This window comes from Aspergillus pseudotamarii (assembly GCF_009193445.1).
Source record: "Aspergillus pseudotamarii strain CBS 117625 unplaced genomic scaffold BDV38scaffold_10, whole genome shotgun sequence".
NCBI lineage: Eukaryota > Fungi > Ascomycota > Eurotiomycetes > Eurotiales > Aspergillaceae > Aspergillus > Aspergillus pseudotamarii.
The window spans coordinates 62473-79919 of NW_022475024.1; the positions used below are offsets into that span (position 1 = coordinate 62473).

At 49.3% G+C, this 17447-nt stretch overlaps 8 protein-coding genes across 8 annotated transcripts; 4 read left to right on the forward strand and 4 right to left on the reverse strand.

Annotated features, from left to right (window-relative positions):
* Positions 1-178: 178 nt before the first annotated feature.
* BDV38DRAFT_7543 (uncharacterized protein) lies at positions 179-2670 on the forward strand. The gene has a single exon (XM_032063880.1). It carries the CDS (start codon positions 646-648, stop codon positions 2299-2301), a length of 1656 nt encoding a protein of 551 aa, XP_031916744.1. The 5' UTR covers positions 179-645; the 3' UTR covers positions 2302-2670.
* On the reverse strand, positions 2660-2905 carry BDV38DRAFT_279659 (uncharacterized protein; the record flags this gene model as incomplete). The annotated part of the gene is made up of 2 exons (XM_032059079.1): positions 2660-2722; positions 2807-2905. The coding sequence occupies 2 exons, from the start codon at positions 2903-2905 to the stop codon at positions 2660-2662; spliced, it is 162 nt and encodes a 53-aa protein (XP_031916745.1).
* Positions 2906-3832: 927 nt separating this feature from the next.
* On the forward strand, positions 3833-4959 carry cap2 (F-actin-capping protein subunit beta; the record flags this gene model as incomplete). Its single annotated transcript, XM_032059080.1, has 5 exons — positions 3833-3861; positions 3987-4366; positions 4439-4708; positions 4786-4833; positions 4886-4959. The coding sequence occupies 5 exons, from the start codon at positions 3833-3835 to the stop codon at positions 4957-4959; spliced, it is 801 nt and encodes a 266-aa protein (XP_031916746.1).
* Positions 4960-5465: 506 nt separating this feature from the next.
* On the reverse strand, positions 5466-6078 carry BDV38DRAFT_279661 (mediator of RNA polymerase II transcription subunit 11; the record flags this gene model as incomplete). The annotated part of the gene is made up of 2 exons (XM_032059081.1): positions 5466-5891; positions 5995-6078. 2 exons carry the CDS (start codon positions 6076-6078, stop codon positions 5466-5468), a joined length of 510 nt encoding a protein of 169 aa, XP_031916747.1.
* A 306-nt stretch (positions 6079-6384) lies between these two features.
* On the forward strand, positions 6385-9075 carry BDV38DRAFT_279662 (putative transcription initiation factor TFIID subunit; the record flags this gene model as incomplete). Its single annotated transcript, XM_032059082.1, has 5 exons — positions 6385-6564; positions 6880-7018; positions 7073-7116; positions 7166-7980; positions 8031-9075. The coding sequence occupies 5 exons, from the start codon at positions 6385-6387 to the stop codon at positions 9073-9075; spliced, it is 2223 nt and encodes a 740-aa protein (XP_031916748.1).
* A 520-nt stretch (positions 9076-9595) lies between these two features.
* On the reverse strand, positions 9596-11121 carry ppe1 (putative ribosomal protein/carboxylic ester hydrolase (Ppe1); the record flags this gene model as incomplete). Its single annotated transcript, XM_032056852.1, has 4 exons — positions 9596-10073; positions 10162-10252; positions 10328-10815; positions 10952-11121. The coding sequence occupies 4 exons, from the start codon at positions 11119-11121 to the stop codon at positions 9596-9598; spliced, it is 1227 nt and encodes a 408-aa protein (XP_031916749.1).
* A 375-nt stretch (positions 11122-11496) lies between these two features.
* Positions 11497-14076, forward strand: BDV38DRAFT_8090 (uncharacterized protein). The gene is made up of 2 exons (XM_032063962.1): positions 11497-12276; positions 12346-14076. Exons 1-2 carry the CDS (start codon positions 12103-12105, stop codon positions 13777-13779), a joined length of 1608 nt encoding a protein of 535 aa, XP_031916750.1. The 5' UTR covers positions 11497-12102; the 3' UTR covers positions 13780-14076.
* npl4 (nuclear protein localization protein 4) lies at positions 14077-16587 on the reverse strand (the record flags this gene model as incomplete). Its single annotated transcript, XM_032061339.1, has 4 exons — positions 14077-14687; positions 14747-16208; positions 16265-16395; positions 16489-16587. 4 exons carry the CDS (start codon positions 16585-16587, stop codon positions 14421-14423), a joined length of 1959 nt encoding a protein of 652 aa, XP_031916751.1. The 3' UTR covers positions 14077-14420.
* Between the last annotated feature and the right edge of the window lie 860 nt (positions 16588-17447).

Here is a 17447-nt window from a genome sequence, read left to right on the forward strand (position 1 = left end):
ATCGCCCTCTGACTAAGGGCTCCACCAAGATCCGCCTGCTCCGTCTATTACCGCACGAAGATAAGGCTGCCCGCGTGCAATGCGAACTCATCGAATACACTCTGACAGATTCCGCGGGACAGCACCCGTACGAAGCCCTATCTTATGTATGGGGCAGAGGCGACGAGCCACAGTTCATTTTGATAGGCGGTAGAGCCTTTCACGTCACTCGAAATCTCCATGCAGTGCTATTGCGCCTAAGAAACCACAGTGTCGCACGGCTGCTATGGATTGATGCCATCTGTATCAATCAAAAGGATGACCAGGAGAAATCCCACCAGATCCAGTTGATGCGAACAATCTATGGTGAAGCTTGGCGAGTCATAGTTTGGCTTGGAGAGGAGGCGGATCAAAGCAGCAAGGCACTCGAAGCCATACGCAAAGCTGCGGAAGATGCTTCTGTAGATCTTTTGCCTCAAACCTACACCCGTGACAGGCCAGATAGAGAAAAGTATCTTTCTTCCTCTCTGGCGCTGGTGCAACGCCCATGGTTTCAACGAATTTGGGTAAGATGCCGAAGCCCGGGAATCGAGTTTTGATGGGTCTTTCCTGACTAGTCTGTTCTAGGTACTCCAGGAGGTGGCTCTGGCCCGGGACATTATCGTTATGTGTGGCCCTGTGGAGATGAACGGTTACGCTTTTGTCTCGGGCTTACAAAACTTAGAGGTTCTTCGCACAGCTCACCCGAAGCTACAAGGCTTGGTGCAGTCGGCGTATCACCTTATTAAAGATGCAGTCTTCCGCCCTAGTTATCGATTCAACACACGTGGCACACAGTCCATAGGTGAGCTGATTGACATGTACCATACGCGTCGTGCCTCCTGTCTACATGATAAAGTATACGCATTGCTCGGCATGTGTTCCGATGACTCCAACACGGAGGCTCTGAGACCAGATTACCAGCTCCCATGGAACACGGTCTTTGAGCGCGTGATCAAGCATATCATCTCGCCAGATATTTCCGTCCAGACGTGGCCTGACCGAGAGGCAGCAGTTATCAGAGGCAAGGGCTATATGCTAGGGCTAATAAAGTCGGTCACAACGCCTGGCTCACGATATGACAGACAGGAGGTTAAAGTTCTATTCCGCGATACAGTAGAGGCACTGTATCAATACATGACTTCCGGTGTACAGTGGCTTCTCCAAACCCCGGCGGAGCCGATTCGCCCTGGTGACATTGTCTGCCTGCTCCAGGGAGCTTCAACTCCGACTATTGTCAGGATTTCGAAGGGTGGACTAAGAATCATCATGAGCAGCGTGGTTCCACGGCATAAAACTATACATGATACGAGGGGGTGGGTTCCACAAGGGCCTCCTTCAGAAGCGAGCGTTCTTCACGATCTCGTTCTTCATTGGGATTGGGCCCCAACATTGGATGGCCTGCAAGAAAAGAGTCGAGCAACAGTTCCCCGGGAGCCACACAACTTACAACCCTCGGTTTCGAGATCTCACCATGAGGGTTGCTTACACAATCCCATTGTCTTGCATGATATTCTTACGATAGCGGTTCCATCTAAATATAATGTGCTGACGTCAGATGTATGCGGCATTGGCAGAGCACCAGATGGCGCTTCAGCTATGAAAGCCCTTTTGGAGCAAGCGGGTGCTATCCTACCTATCACGGAAGACATAGTTAGGAAAGCGGCAGATCATAACGACCTAAGTGCTGATTTGTTGAGAGTCCTTTTCGAGCATAGGGGGGACGCTCTCCCAATTACAGAACAAGTTGTTAAGGCTGCGGCGGGAAACCCTGATGCGCTTTTTGTTATGACGCTTCTTTTCAATCAAAGGGGAGATAATCTTCCCATCACAGAGGATGTCGTTAAGACGGCAGCAGGTAACACTGAGTCTGGAGGTAGAATATTGGAGATTCTATTCAAGAAGAGAGGGGATACTCTCGTTATTACCGAAAGCATCGTTATAGCTGCAGCGAGTAATCGACAAGGGGGGGCATCGATTATACAGTATCTATTTAAGCAGAAAGGGGAGAGTCTGCCAATAACGGACGCGGTGCTCATAGCAGCAGCCACGAATCCTGGCCCAGATGCACCAAGTTCGATATTGGAAACTATATTGAAGAATAGGAAGGGAAGGCTGCCTCTCACAGAAGGTGTTATCAAAGCAGTGGCTGCAAATTCCTCTTGGATAAGAGCTTCAATACTCTTGCAACTCATGACACAACAGAGCGATGAGCAACAACGCCGAGCTCTTGATTTATCCGCCATGCAGCGTCTATTTCAAAACTTGACAGAGATAGTATAGTTCATATACGTGAATAGAATGTATCCACTTTGGAAATCTAAACACAACTAACCTTTTCCAGTGTATATGTCGTATCTGCATTTCTCTCGAGCTGAAAACATTGAATAAATCGGAGATCTTGAAAACTTTCGCTGGGGCGAAATAATCACAGCTACTGATATAAGACCTCTGCGCGAGTACGGTCCATTACCGCATCATTTATATCATCGATGGAACGCGTATCGCTTCTACCATACCACCACGCAGACTCTGCTAACTGCTGAAACTTTCTCTCCTCGTCATCACTAACATCTGGTACTTGCGCAGCGACCCATTGTGGGCTCCCGTCTTCTGCAGTAAGGTGAGTAGGAGGCAGTATCTATCGGGCATATCCGACAAGCTCGCCGGTAAGAGGGTCAACGGCATTCTGATGACGGACCTCCTAGCGTGAGTGTAGTAGAGTGTCCGGGTAGCGCTTTGCACATTGCTCAATTAGAAAATCCAGTGTGACTTCCTTGGGCCATACAAGAATCCATGTCGGGTCTTCCCAGAAGGCTGACATGTCATTATATGCTAGAGCGGGGGCATCAGCAACGCTGCAAGGCTCGATCTTCCAAGAAGCCATGATTAGGCATTTTAGAGTAAATCAAACTGGAAACGTAATGGTCGAAGCTGTCCGAGAGACACTGGTATTCCACCCATGGACTGACTGACTTGAAACGCAGCGTTTCCCAATGTCTACCAAATATCAGGTAGATGAATGGCTCACCATGTCACGGACTGGATTCAGCGAGATATATATCTTTACTATTCTTGTACCGTTCGTCCTATCATGAGACAAAGGATTGGAAGGGGAAACGTCATTGCAGGGATTCCTGCCATCAATAGAAAGGTTGGCTCTCTCACTCAATCCCCTGGCCATTTCGTAAGATAAATGATCCATCTGAGTATTTTGAGATAGACGAGATTATATATATGAAATAAATTTGTTAGGTATTAGTATTGTGAGCTTTCGCTAAACTTTACACAAGATAGGTCTCTAAGTATACAATCTAGGTTCCTAGAGAAATCTCGTTACATATAGAAATAAATATATACTTGATTAGTAGTTCCTAGAAATAATCTAATCACACCATGTCAACCTCGAATACTTTACCGGCTAAGAAATTAAACAAACTGAATGAATTGACAACGTATAACATTCCCCATTAGTCTCACTCAAGGATACTTTTAGTTTCAGCATATTGCGTTACGTTGACCTAAAGCTGGAGTCAGGACATTTACTTGCAAGGTTGGAAGAATGTCTATTAAATCTTGAAGTAATTGCTGGGATAGCACATTTAGAGTAATATTGTACTTTAATAATTATAAGTTAAGGGTGGTTGTCAAAGCGGCCATGCTTTATTGTTCATGCACCTCGGTTTTAAGGCAAAGACAATTGCCACGGCCCCACCCACCCGACGACGCACCTCCGTTCCGGCCAACTTGAGATCGGTCTGGAGAACGGAGTAAACAACAAAACCAACCAGACATTCGTTGAAGTTTACCAACCATGGCTGACGCTCAATTTGACAGTGCGCTGTAAGTACGCCTTCCGTACGAACGCATAAAATTGCAACATGCATGCTATACCCCTCTCGATATACGAAAACCAACCCAACCCCGTACCCCACCTCAGGCCGAGAGCTGACTGTAATTGCAACCAGCGACCTCCTGCGGCGCTTGAACCCTCGGGACACCAAACAGAACCTTCAGGCGATTACATCTATTGTCCCTGACCTCACCGAAGACCTTCTTTCCTCCGTTGACCAGCCCCTCGAGATCCGCCGGTGCTCCAAGACCAACCGTGATTACCTGCTCTGCGATTACAACCGGGATGGTGATAGCTACCGCTCCCCTTGGAGCAACGAGTTCGACCCTCCGCTGGATGATGGAACCGTCCCGAGCGAGAGAGTGAGAAAGCTCGAAGTAGCGGCTAATGAGGCTTTCGACGTCTACCGGGAGCTGTACTATGAGGGTGGTGTAGGCAGCGTTTACTTCTGGGATTTGGATGACGGTTTCGCTGGTGTCATACTTTTGAAGAAGGGTGGGTGAATGAATTCAAGCCTTAAGAAGAGAGTGAAATTGTGTTGGTAGCTCTTGTGCTGATGCATCTCAGGGGTAACGCCGGGTACGAAGAGCTCGGGAGAATGGGACAGTATCCACGTGTTTGAAGCTACCGATCGGGCTCGCATGTCCCACTACAAGCTGACCAGCACGGTTATCCTTCATCTGGCCAACGAGACTGAGTCTCTGGGTGAAATGGATCTGAGCGGTAACATGACCCGACAAGTGGAGGTGGACTTGCCCGTTGAGTCCGATGCAAGCCATGTTGCCAATGTTGGTCGACTCGTTGAGGATATGGAGCTGAAGATGAGGAACCTGCTGCGTATGTTCCACAGTTTTGGCTTGAATCGTACATGTGGTACATATCTGAATGACATACTAACTTGGTAATACGTATAGAGGAGGTCTACTTCGGTAAAGCGAAGGATGTCGTGGGCGAACTCCGGAGTAAGCTTCCCTGATTTGCCGCATCTTTTACCCTTGTACTAATATGCTACAGGTCTGGCTTCCTTGTCGGAAGCAAGCAAGGAGCGCGCTACCCAGCGGGAGATGATTATGTCCATGCACCGGTAGTCACTGGTGACTGCCAACGCTATCTAGCTACCGCAGTGGTCACGGCAGTAGCATATTTTCTATCTTCGATTTTGCGCCTTCCAACATTGCACTTCTAACTTATTGTATGTAGATTCGAGCTAAGGTTCCTGGAGATCTAACACTCACATTATTTCGATAATGCTAGCTTATCGAGAGTAGCAAACTCGTAACAGATGTATAAACCTAGGGATGAAAATTATACCGCAGAACCTACTTTGGATCACCGCGCAAGAGCTTTGAAACGAAAATCGACAGAATCTCTGATTCAGTAGCTTTGGGTATCATAAATGCCGAGGCTCGTTGTGGGCCTTGGGCAAGACAGTAAAAAGAGAAGTAAGGGCGAGACCAGGAATTACCACTAGGATAGACCGTGGTGCATACAATGAAGGTGACAAAGATCGACCAACATACTGTAGCAACTCTACCCAATGTTTGGGGGTTACCGGGTGGTTCCCTTCGAAGTGGGGTGAGTGTGAAAGGAATGCTCAGTCAACTTCCATTCCCTCACGATTATTCTCAGCCTTCACCCCAGGATTGCTAATCTGCTCGACAAATCCTCTTGCAGCCGCCCAAAGCTCCGCCTCCTTATCCTTGCCTACAGTATCCTTTCGGCTGTTAAGCCAACTGACATCCAACGGGTTCGCCGCTGCCGCAGTTCCCCCGCTTGCGCCAGGTAGATCGCCTGTCCTGGAGGACGAATCCGGAGCAAGTATGGAAGCCTCTTCTAAGGCGTAGACCTGACGGCGCAATCGCACGTCGATAGACGATAGGAGAGCAAAGTACTGCGACGTAGCTTCTTTAAACCGAACTTTGTGGGAATCGAGGGAGTTATCTCCTGCGGAGTCGCTTGATCTGGCGTTGGTGAGGGCTTGTATCGCGAGGCCAGCGGAGTGGATTAGTCTTGCCACGTCCTGTAGTTGTGAAGTATTAGTGAGCAATTGGGCCTTTCACGACGGTCTAGTTGTTTGTTGCTCGAAGTACTGCTTCTCCGCTCGGTTTCGAAGCGCCTCTTACCTTGTCCACTTCGTTCAATTGGCGTATCCGATCCGCCGATGTAAAGATTTGATCTGTTTTTCCGGCTTCCTTGCTGTCTGCCATTTTTGCGCTTGTATATGGATCAAGGAGGAAAAGCCGATACAAAAGGTAAGGCTCCGTCTAGGATTGGAATATGAAGATGCGAAGGCAGCTAAGCTTGCATCACGTGCGCGGGCCTGGGGAACACTAGAATCGGATTACTTAAGCCGGGGAATCAAACTAATCCTAAAGTGATATAGTGCAATATCAGAACGTGACGCCGCAAAGCTCCCGTTTACTTTGACCTTCACCATCCCTCTGCCTACTTATCTTCCCATCATTTCCCTCAGGTTAGGCATTTTCGCCTCCTTGAATTAGATATCTAGGGCTATGTCTGCTCCAGGCGGGGCCCCGAGCCCTGCGCCCCGAAGTGGAAGCATGGGGCCCGGTGGTGGAATGTCAATGCCTCCTCAACAGTCAATGGGTGCAACTACCCCAGTTGCGCCGACGCCGGGTCCTCCTCCACCTCCTCCCAGTGGCGCGATGTCCCAGCAGAATTTGAATCAGATAGTAAGTAGTCGCTGTGCGATTATGTTTGGATGCTGAATTATGTTTTCCGTGGTGAATGGGTTTCCGAGGTCCTGGTAAACCATAAATGTGGAGCTTCCTCACGATCCGTGTTATTGACATACTATGTCTTAACCTTAACTTCGAAGTGGCATTTCTACATATATGCTTGGACCTAATGTATAACGTATTCAGACATTATATATGGGTCTCATTCAATCTCTGTCTTCAATGTTGCTTTTTCTTTCTCTCTTTGTTTTGTTGCCAGACTTGCACGTAGCTATGTTATCATCTTGATGCTGACGTCCCCCGCCTTAGGTCATTGACTACTTGGCCAAGAAGGGCTATAGTCGTACTGAGGCCATGCTCCGCATGGAATCGGCAAATCAAGAGATAGATGGTCGCCCTTTACCTCCTCTTGGAGAAGATGCACGTCCCAAGTACAGACTTGGTTTCGGTAAGCTATGTTTGGTACTCTCAGCTTGGCACGGTGTAATTAACCCGGCGACAGACCTGCTCAAAGTCTGGGTTGAAGACAATCTGGATTTATATAAGGTATGATTACTGTTCACATGAAGTAAAGACTACTTCTGACCCTCTGTAGCCGGAGCTTAGACGCGTTCTTTGGCCGCTCTTTGTTTATTCTTTCCTCAATATGGTCACATCTTTCTATCCTCAAGATGCGAAACAATTCTTCGATATTAACAAGAACCTTTTTCTGCCTGAACACACTGAAGATGTCCGCGCTTTGGAGCCAATCGCTCTTCCGGAGCATGTTCAAGACAATTCGACTGCGAAGCTCTATCGTGGGAACAAATATCGCATTGTTCTAAGCAACCCGGCGTTCTCGAACCTTATGCAATTCCTCGAGAGCAAGCAAAAGGAGGGTGGTTCCGTCATGTCTGCCATTCTGAGCAGCTACTGCACTATTATAACCAAGGAACGTGCCGTCGACGACAGGTTCAGCTTCGCCGCCATGCTGGGGCAAGCTGGCGCGGGCCAGACGTTCCCTACTGAAGATGAGGGTATACCTGGGCATCACCCTGGCTCTGCCTATACAGGTGATAACCCCGCCATGGCTGGAACATTGCCCAGGCTCAGACTCGGAAAGCTCCCAATGGAGCAGACCCTCGAAGCCGATGTGAGAGGCGAGCTTGCGGATGAAGACGTCAAAAACCCACCGGCCCCAGGCCAGAATACTCTCCTGCAAGAGTTTGATCAGATGATCAAAAAGGAGGAGGACGATGAAGCTCCTACTCGCGCTGATATTCCTTATCCACCATCAACTGCTCGTGACGTTGCCATGGAGGTTCAGAAGGTTAAAGAGAACCGCGATAGATTTCGGATCGAAGGAAGAACCGGTGGTGTTGGGCCGGCTGTCAGTGTTTGCATGTTTACTTTCCACAATACTTATGACGGGTGGGTCTCTTACCTTGCTTCTTCGTGCTCAAATTGCTAATTATACACAGTATTAACTGCCTTGACTTTTCCGATGACAATATGCTCGTTGCAGCTGGTATGCAAGAGTCATATATTCGGGTCTGGAGTTTGGATGGAAAGCGGATCCCATCGACCTACGAGAGTGTGGACGATACACAACCATCGAATTCTCGCCGCCTGGTTGGGCATTCGGGGCCAGTGTATGCTGTGGCATTCGCTCCGTCTATAACACGTACGGAGAATGCCATAGCACCGACGAATGCTCGCTGGCTTCTCTCGTCTTCAGCAGACAAGACAATCAGGCTTTGGTCGTTGGATCTATGGCAGTGCATGGTCGTCTATAAGGGACATGATCAACCCGTCTGGGACCTTCAGTGGGGTCCCTATGGCCACTACTTCGCCACCGGAGGCCATGACAAAACTGCTCGTCTCTGGGTAACGGACCATATCCGCCAGCAACGTATTTTTGTTGGACACGACCAAGATGTCGACTGTATTTGCTTCCACCCGAACTCGGCCTATGTCTTCACTGGAAGCTCAGACCATACGGTACGCATGTGGGCTGTGACTACGGGAAATGCTGTCCGTATGTTCACCGGCCACACCGGTAACATCACGGCATTGGCATGCAGCCGAGACGGCAGGCTCCTTGCTTCCGCAGATGACCACGGATCCATCCTTCTGTGGGATCTCGCACCCGGAAGGCTCTTGAAGCGCATGCGTGGCCATGGAAAGGGCGGTATCTGGTCTTTAAGCTGGAGCGTGGAGTCGACCGTTTTAGTGTCCGGTGGCGCTGACGGGACCGTCCGCGTATGGGATGTCACAGGCCCCGCACAAGACTCAACACAAGGACGTGTAGTTGGAGAAGGCGGCGCAGGAACCAAGGTCGATGGAGGCAATGCTCCCGCCTCCGGCACCCAGGCTTCAAGCTCAGTTGCTCCCAAGAAGAAAGGTAAAGACGTGGTCGTCTCTCCGGACCAAATCAGTGCCTTCCCAACTAAGAAGAGCCCTGTCTATAAGGTGAAATTCACCAACATGAATCTGATCATTGCTGGAGGCGCTTATCTTCCTTAAGTGGGGTGAATTTCATGCAAAACGGCGCCAGATACCCGGTTGTTTTCTTTCATCTTCACACTTTTTGTTTGTCTTCTTATATTGTCCAATTTTCTTTGCGTTTATAGCATTATTTTGGGGACATATTAATGGTCACATGCATTTGGTGGCTGGGCTTTTCTAGATGGCGTCCTGGCTTGATTCTGATGGGATGGTGTTGGTGGCCGCTGCAACTTATCTAAAATTAGCTATGTATTAGCTTCTTACTTGGATCCTATTTGGGATTTGCGGACTGAACATCCGGAAATGTTGCAAATGATTATATTATTCAGAAGTTAGTCGGTTTGGTACCACTGACGAACTTCGCGAGGGTAAAGAACAAGACCGAAGAGGATGTCATGTCCCACCGGATGCTACAGCTTCAAGATCATTGACACGAGCATGGATGATCTACTGGTAGTTATAATTTATTATATTTTGCTTGGTCTTTGTACACTCGTACACTGTATAGACATCATCATCGACATTGAAAAGCCGCTGTCTATGGTTTATGAAATGAGCCCTGCCCCCTCCCAAAGGGCGGAACAGCTCCAGCTCCCTGTTTCATAGCCGCCGAGGCCTGCATATCTGCCACCTTGGGCGGCAGTACCAAAGCACTCCTGTCATTTCTCTTGTAGAAGTCTACCAGCACCCGAGCCGTCTTGGCCGGTTGGTCTTCCTGTACGAAGTGCCCTGCTTCGGGAAATACCTGCAGCTGATACTTACCCTGCATTTGCCCAATCATCAATTCTTTATCCAGGCGATCGGTTCCAGCAAGAAGAAGTAACTTTCCGCCACGCGCTTCAAGGAACTTCTTACTCAGACCGATGAACCAGTTTTCCCAAAAGGGCTTCGTTTCGGCGAGGTTGGTGCGCCATACCCATGGTTTGGAGGGGTCGGTGGGCGCTGTTTCCTCGTAAAGAAGGGATGGTACGGAGACGCGGGCTGAGGTTCTGTTGCGGATTGTGCGGGAGCGAGTGCTGATGTCGTCAGTACATGGTATGTGTATGTCTTCAGAACACAAGGAAAGTTTGAGGTGGGTTTGATGTAGACCGGATAGAAACCTACTGCCATTCAATCCCTGAGGCAAGGGAGGGGAATCGAGAGGGCCGTGTAGAAAGATACTTTTCCATGCTTTGGAGAGCGTCCATTGCCGAACCTATATCTGCAGTTAGCAAGCTTATATGCATTTTAGGCCAACCAGCCATCTAGCAGCGGGTTAAGAATGACGTACCCTCGACAACATCCAAAACAGCATAGGCTAACAACTTCGAACCCAATTCCCCCTTCTTCGCTACATCTGTGATGACTGCACCACCCAGACTATGTCCCACAAGGAGAATATCAGGTAGACTTTCCCAACCCATCTTCGACTGCGTCTCACGGACAATGAAAACCAAATCCCGATTGAGCGTCTCCAAGCTTAAGTCCAATTCGACCTTTCCTTCTCCCGCTTCCGTGGATGTAGACGTCTGGCCGTGGTCTCGCGCATCGATAGAAAGAATTCCCGCCTTGGGAAGGATCCTCCGAATCTCCTCAGCGCAGGTTGCAAATGAGAGCCCCGATGAGCCGGCGCCATGGTGCATGACGAACAGCGGACCCGAATTTGTGGGAGGAGTCAGGTATACATGGTGTGTTATGCGCGCAGAGTCTGTCTCTTGAACGAGAAAGAGCTCTTGAGTGAAAAAATCGGTCCAATTTAATGTTTCGGTGGAATTAGATCTGAAACGCGTCAGTATAGCTAACAATGGGGGGGAAAACCACCCCACACGTAGAAATGATAAAAAAAAGTCACAAATCGCACAGTCAAGAGAAACAATCACAGCAGCTCCGTATCACAAGAGTACGTTTCACTCACCCTCGAGACCTAGCAAACAGCTGCCGACTGGGCGAGGGAACCACGGTCCCCGTTGACGAGGCGGACTCGGAGTCGTCTTCATCGCGGGGTGGATGCATGGAGAACGGTGGGGCCTCGGGAGGGAGCTTGGCCAGTTTTGCTTTGGCGAAGGATTTCTGCAGTTCGCTCATGGAGGTGGGTTATGGTATGTTTGGTGCTAATGAATCGGGGACTGTTTTCCTTCGGTGGGAGGGTGGACGGGAGCTCATGTGGGGTGGTGGGATGAATGGATCTTCTTAGATGATCGGCAGGATGGACCCTATAATCCGGAAGAGATCTATTGTATTGTATTGTAGGGGGGAATTGGTCACTCGGGGATTTATTTCGAGGAGCCCTGAAGCTGCGGTTATTCGAAAACCGGACAGTGATTGATTTCTGTGCCTGGAAATATGAATTAGTTTACGTTTTTGAGTCCTTTGGAGTTCGTCCCTGCCTCAGGCTGGCATATTATCTCCCATGACGTCATATTGGAATGGAACCTCTGGATTGTTCAACCAATATACCTTAATTTCTAGTAACCAGTCAGTGTCTCAGTGAATGATTCGGCTCCAGGTGCCGAGACTCTTCTAGATACTTTAGTATAATTGAAACATGACATGAGGAGTAGTTCAGTGGTCATATGACCCAGTATCATCCATACCATTGTTGTAACAACTACTTTTAAGTCTCTCTTTCCCCCTCTCATCTTACACCCAACTTGAATATCATTCAAAAAGGAATTCACATCCCACCCACTATTGGAAGAGAAGCCACCTATCGTATTTCCAGAAGATCATGTACTCTAGTTGGTTGGGGTCTCTACACTGGCCAATCCATGGTTATGCAGGCATGAGCAATCGATGACTTCACCAACCGTTCCAATGCCTCAGCTCCCTACATTACCACTTACCTGGATGCGGGTGCATCATTGCTCTATACCCGCAGATCCTTAGTATTCCCTTAAATCTAACCTTACCCTTGTCCTGCTAATCCTGGAGGTGCATGTCCTACCCATGACGTCACCTCATCTTCGAGGAATTTCCGCATTTTGATTACTCTTGACGCGAATTATTACTTCCTCTTTCTTTCTCCTCCACGCAAAGGCCTCCCAGATTATACCAATATAGCACACCATGGTCGCACTTTGGCATAAGAAAAAGGACGACCCCGACAGGGAGGAATCACAGAATAGGGATGAGGAAGGGTCTTCCAGAAACTATCATGAACCTCAGTATCGAGAGCCAGATGAGCGCACAAGACTCCTACCTCACGATAATACCGCTTATCTGAGACCAGATGATCCTGCAGTAAGTTGGCCAACCTCTATTTCAAAGGCTAGTCGAAAGCTCTATCCCGCTGACAGTCGCAAACGCAAGGTCTCTCCGTACAACCTCTGGAGCGTTCGAGCTCTGCGAGCCCTCTCGTCACTTTTCCTCGTGATAAGCTTTATATGGTGGGCCTTCTTACTCGTCTCCATCTTTGTCAGCCCGCCCATGATGCATACCCGAGGGTCCGGCTTCTTCAGCTTCGCCTACACCTCGTTAACAGTCGGCTACCTGATAATCGCGCTCCTTTTCTTCTCCGTACCGTCGAAGCCGATGACGATATGCGGCGCGATCCTATTTGTCTTCCTCTTGGTTGATATGTGCATTATACTGGGCGTAGCTCATATCCGTGTCGAAGAAGGTTGGGTGGGCATCGCCTCAGTCGTCTGGGCAACATTCATCTCAATCTATGCCATTGGACAGAACCACTACGTCGCTTGGGGCAAAAAGGAAGAGGAAGAGCGCCTGACAGGTCGCGAAGAGACGCGTCGCCCCCTCCGAGAATGGCTGGCCGTACTGATCGCCACCATCATCATGGTCGTTCTCGCTATCGTTTCCATTCTCTTCACCGCAACGTTGATCATCCGCATCCAAGACTCCTCCCTTGCTGCGCCAGGCAAGAAGTACTACGTCAATGGCAACCACTACCAAGTCCATCTAAACTGCGTCGGCAACCCAGGTCGCAAAACCGAAGATGGAGACCGCATTCCCACGGTCCTATTGGAAGGTAATCACGGACCAGTCGAACACACTTTGCAACCATTTATTGATGATGCGTACCGCAACGGCTCCATCGAACGCTACTGCTACTGGGACCGACCAGGATACGCCTGGTCCGACAACGCGCCGTCCCCTTACTCCGCAGGCATGGCAGCCGACTCACTGTCCGAGGCGCTCGCTCTCGCCAGCGAAGAAGGCCCTTGGGTCCTGGTCTCGGCCGGAGTAGGCGGCATCCACAGTCGCATTTTTGCCAGCCGCCATCTCCTCGAGGTAGACGGGATCATGCTCATCGACACCCTGCACGAAGATTACCTGGACAGCCTGGGCTCACCGGGACGAGGCTTCATCCTCTGGATTCGGGGTGTACTCTCTCCTCTAGGTCTCGACCGACTCGCTGGAGCCATCTTCAAGGGCCGGACACGGGAGGACCGCGTCATCGGTCGCAGCGCCTATCAAACCGCGAAGGTCATCCGGGCCAAGTTGCAGGAGAATCTGGTAGCCAAGTCCATGACTGCCTCGGAAATCCAGACCGCACGACATGTGCAGATGCCCGACACGCCGTTGACGGTCATCAGTTCTGGTGTGGAAGTCCGCAAGAGTGAGAAGTGGAGGAAGGCCCAGGAGGAATTGACGAAAGTGACGAAGAATCTCAAGAACTGGGATATTGTTCGCGGGGCACCACATGAGGTGTGGAGATCGGCTGAGGGCCGTTCGATCGTGGAGAAAAGACTGAAGCAGATGGTCAAGGGTAAGGGGAAGAAGTAATTTGTCCCTTTTTCCCTTGGGGATTGTTGTGTCTTTCCTTTTTACCTTTTCAGGCCATTTCGTTTCATATCTATTTTTTATTACTATTCTCTGTTCGATTTATTCTGGTTTCATTCTTTTATGTTACCCCTTTCTGGTTGGCGTTGCTTGGAACCCTCATGTGTGGTAGGTTAAATTTTACGGTCCATTGTGGTGTAATTCACATAATATAGTCTACTTCACAATGCGATGTTTCTAGGTACCTTAACTGTAGGTGTATCTCACATTCTGAGATCAGTGTGGTAATCCGCACAAACTTGGAAACTCGACTATTACAGAATAGCCAGTAATTATCCCAAGACAGGAACTCAATTGTTTCAGCAATGCAAATTCATTCCGTCCGTACCATCTAATATCTTTGAGAGCTATATCACAAGACGTCCATCCTCACGATCTAAGACCTAAACCAGGCGAAATATATGAATAGGGTTGGTGGGGGTCGGGAGAACAGATCAAGAAATACTCTTAAGGCACGAGCACGTTGTTGCACAGCCGGCGTACGCTAGGCCAGGACGTCCGATGACATGACAGCTTTGATCGAGGGGAGCAGGGTGGATGACGGTTCGACGGGGGAATGTGGCTACGCGGCTCGGATCGACCAGTCACTCTAGACTAGCTCCCTTGAACCTCTTAGCAAGCTGTTCACTTTCTGATTTTGGAGATTCAGGCCTTGAGGGGAATAAACGTTTCCCAGCTTGGGGTACTGCGCGTGGAGAATCGGCCGAACTCAGCCAGGGGCGCTTAGGGGGGCGCTCACCACTTTCCTGAAGAATTGTGACCAACGTCGCCCACCCGGGGGTGTTTATCAACTGGACTCCATCTGCGGGGTCATGATTTGTCGCAACGCGGCCGAGGAGTGCTTCCTCGTCCTATTATTTTGTCAATCTTTGTCGTGACCATCAAGTCAGTCTATGGTGGGTTTGCCTACCTTGCTGAATGTGGACAGAGAGTGGAGGAAACACAGAAGATGAAAGTCGGATACGGCGCGAATCGCCTTGTCAGGGTCGCCGTGGGAAACAAGCCTTTTCGCGACGTGACGAAGCTCTTGGCTTTCACCGATGACTTCACGGTTCTCAATTGGGAAATTACCTTCAACAAAAAGCGGGGAGGATTCCGTGGGGAATCCGTGAGTTAAAGTGACCAAGAGATACTCCACGGGGAAAGCTGGTTTCGCGTTTTGTTGGGCGCTAACACCATACTCGTTAATCTTTCGGTAGAAGACTTCGGGTATATACCGTGATTTGTTCTCAGAATCATCCTCTTCGGACTGTACCAGCATGACCGAGGGCTCCGCAGACGGTTCAACAATATCTGCCCTGACCATCTCAACTGCCGCAACCGACGCCTGGTAGGCGCTTACGGAAATAGCACCCTCCTCGTCTCCACTGAGAACACAAGTGACAAAGTTGGAACCGAATCGACCAGTCCGGCTCCATTTGGTTGCTTTCGGATATTGAGATTGTAACCGCGCTGCAAATGTGATCTCTAGGGATGAAAGGAAGTATGAATCAATGTGCCGCTTGCAAACAACCGAGCCGTCCCCTTGTCCAGCATCTAGCAAGTCAGTAAAGATGACACCGACTTTCTCAAGGCCACACAAGCGTGCGACCTCGTCCACCTCTTTCTCATTGTGCCATTCATGAAGCGTGACGCCATCAATCTCGTTCACCTGAGGTGGCTCATAAATCGCCTGGACCACAGCTTTGACTCCCAGAGGAACCTCAGTGTACTCTTCGTAGGTACCGTAGAGAAATCCCAGCCGTTGAGCCCCGGATTTACGCCAAAAATCGAGCAACGAGTTAATGAGATCAGGAGAAGAGAACTCCACATGGTCCACCGTACGAAACTCTTGAGGCTGCAAACTAATCGCACTTGGCTGGCACTTAGTACAGATTCCCTCGGGCCACGAAGGATGTCCAGATGGGCAATCCCGTCTTACTCGGTAGTATGGTTCACTGAGTGGGGGCATGAAGGAGCTCTTGAGCTCGGCTTTGTTGGTCGCAGCATTGAGTTTCCGCAGATAAGAGTGAAACGACAAGTGCTTAATCTTCTTCTCCGCGAGGTACTTGGGGTCGTAAGGCTCTAGCGGCATGCAATAGTCGCACATGCCCTTGGGACCATGTTTGCACATTTTCATGTCACGGTTGCGCTTTATTTTCCCATCCTTCTTATCCAACGCTTCGTCGAGGGGCGACTGCTGGACCACATCCCAGGGGTTTTTGATTATAGTGGTCGGTGAGGTAGGTTGGGGGCGAATCGAAACGGTTTCAGTTTGCGGAACAGGGGCTCCATTCAGACGCCGAGAGGATCCATTTGTAGTATGACCATTCGCAGAGCCATCTTGCAAGCTTTGTTTTTCTTGATAGCCAAGGTACAGCTTGTCTCCGTGTCTACTTCCAGCATTAGCAAGTTTCAGAACGACACCGCCCAATATTGGCTAACTGACTTTAGACCGACAGTCCCAAGTGCAATACCATCGAGAGTGTCCAAAAGTCTCTCATCACCGCCAGTACCTATGGGCTTGTTCGAAAGGTTTATCGAAGAGGGTTCAGTATCTGGAGGTAGGTGCTCCAAAATCTACAATGGGATCGTTAGCATCCAGGTAGCACCGGGTTAAATGAAGGGACACGGTTGATGCAGATATCTAAATAAATACATAAAAATAAGTACCTTCTGCTTGAGCGAGGGAAATAGTTCTTGTGGGCTGACAGTCAACCGGAACTGGCCGTTCCGGCTCTCAAATCTCAGAACGATCGGGCGAGACGCCATGGGGAGGATTTGATGTTGATCAGTGTTAAGGTGTAAGGCAGTTGAATGGTGAGTAATGCCGTCTATGGGTATATGAAAATATTGATTAAGTTCATGGAATCATGACGATGGGAGCATAAGGTATAGTTCGGTAGTGGCGGGTTTGAAGACGCAATGAGAGTGAAAGAGAGCTCAAGTTGGAGGAGAAGGTGAGAAGGCGGAACAGCTCTATCGTCATCGCCGCCGGTTACCGCCCTGCTACCAGAACCCCGCAAGAGCACACTCACAGCGACCATATATGAATCATGATGCGTAATCTAAGCACCAATACTCCAGCTAATTACTATACTGGAGGTTTGCTATGATTCTCTGATATAAGGGATTTAAAGATATATTTGGGAATTCCCCAACACCGGAATATGAGCGCTATACTCCGTAGAAACTATCATCAATTCGAGTTTCTTACGACCTCACCATTTTACCACCAAAACACTAAGGGAAAAGGTACACCACCATGCACTCTTCGTTATTGAAAGGTTCATGAAGTCTTTTATTATCCTATTTGTAGGTATGGTATATCATTTTCAGATCTAAAGTCCGAATGAGGTATCGACCCATCACAAAACGCCATTACAACAAACAACAAAATGGACAAAACACAAAGATCAGGTGGGTATACAATGGAGCCTATTAGGAAATCACACACTTAGGAAGACCACAAGGTCCCTCACCCTTCTCCTTCTTTGCCCCTTGTGTACTCTGTTCATTCTGCTGGCTATTCTGTGCAGCGTTGGAAGCTTCTGTCTTTGTGGGTTGCTCTTTTTGCTGTTGTTGTGGTTGTGGTGCAGCGGCAGGCTGCAACTCAGGCTTGGTTTCCTCGC

Bases quoted from the DNA above. Each gene is read 5' to 3' on its own strand.
- BDV38DRAFT_7543 (XM_032063880.1), top strand. From the start codon at position 646: ATGTGTGGCCCTGTGGAGATGAACGGTTACGCTTTTGTCTCGGGCTTA.
- BDV38DRAFT_8090 (XM_032063962.1), top strand. From the start codon at position 12,103: ATGGTCGCACTTTGGCATAAGAAAAAGGACGACCCCGACAGGGAGGAA. The intron at 12,277-12,345 runs GTAAGTTGGCCA...CGCAAACGCAAG, and splicing joins TGAGACCAGATGATCCTGCA to GTCTCTCCGTACAACCTCTG.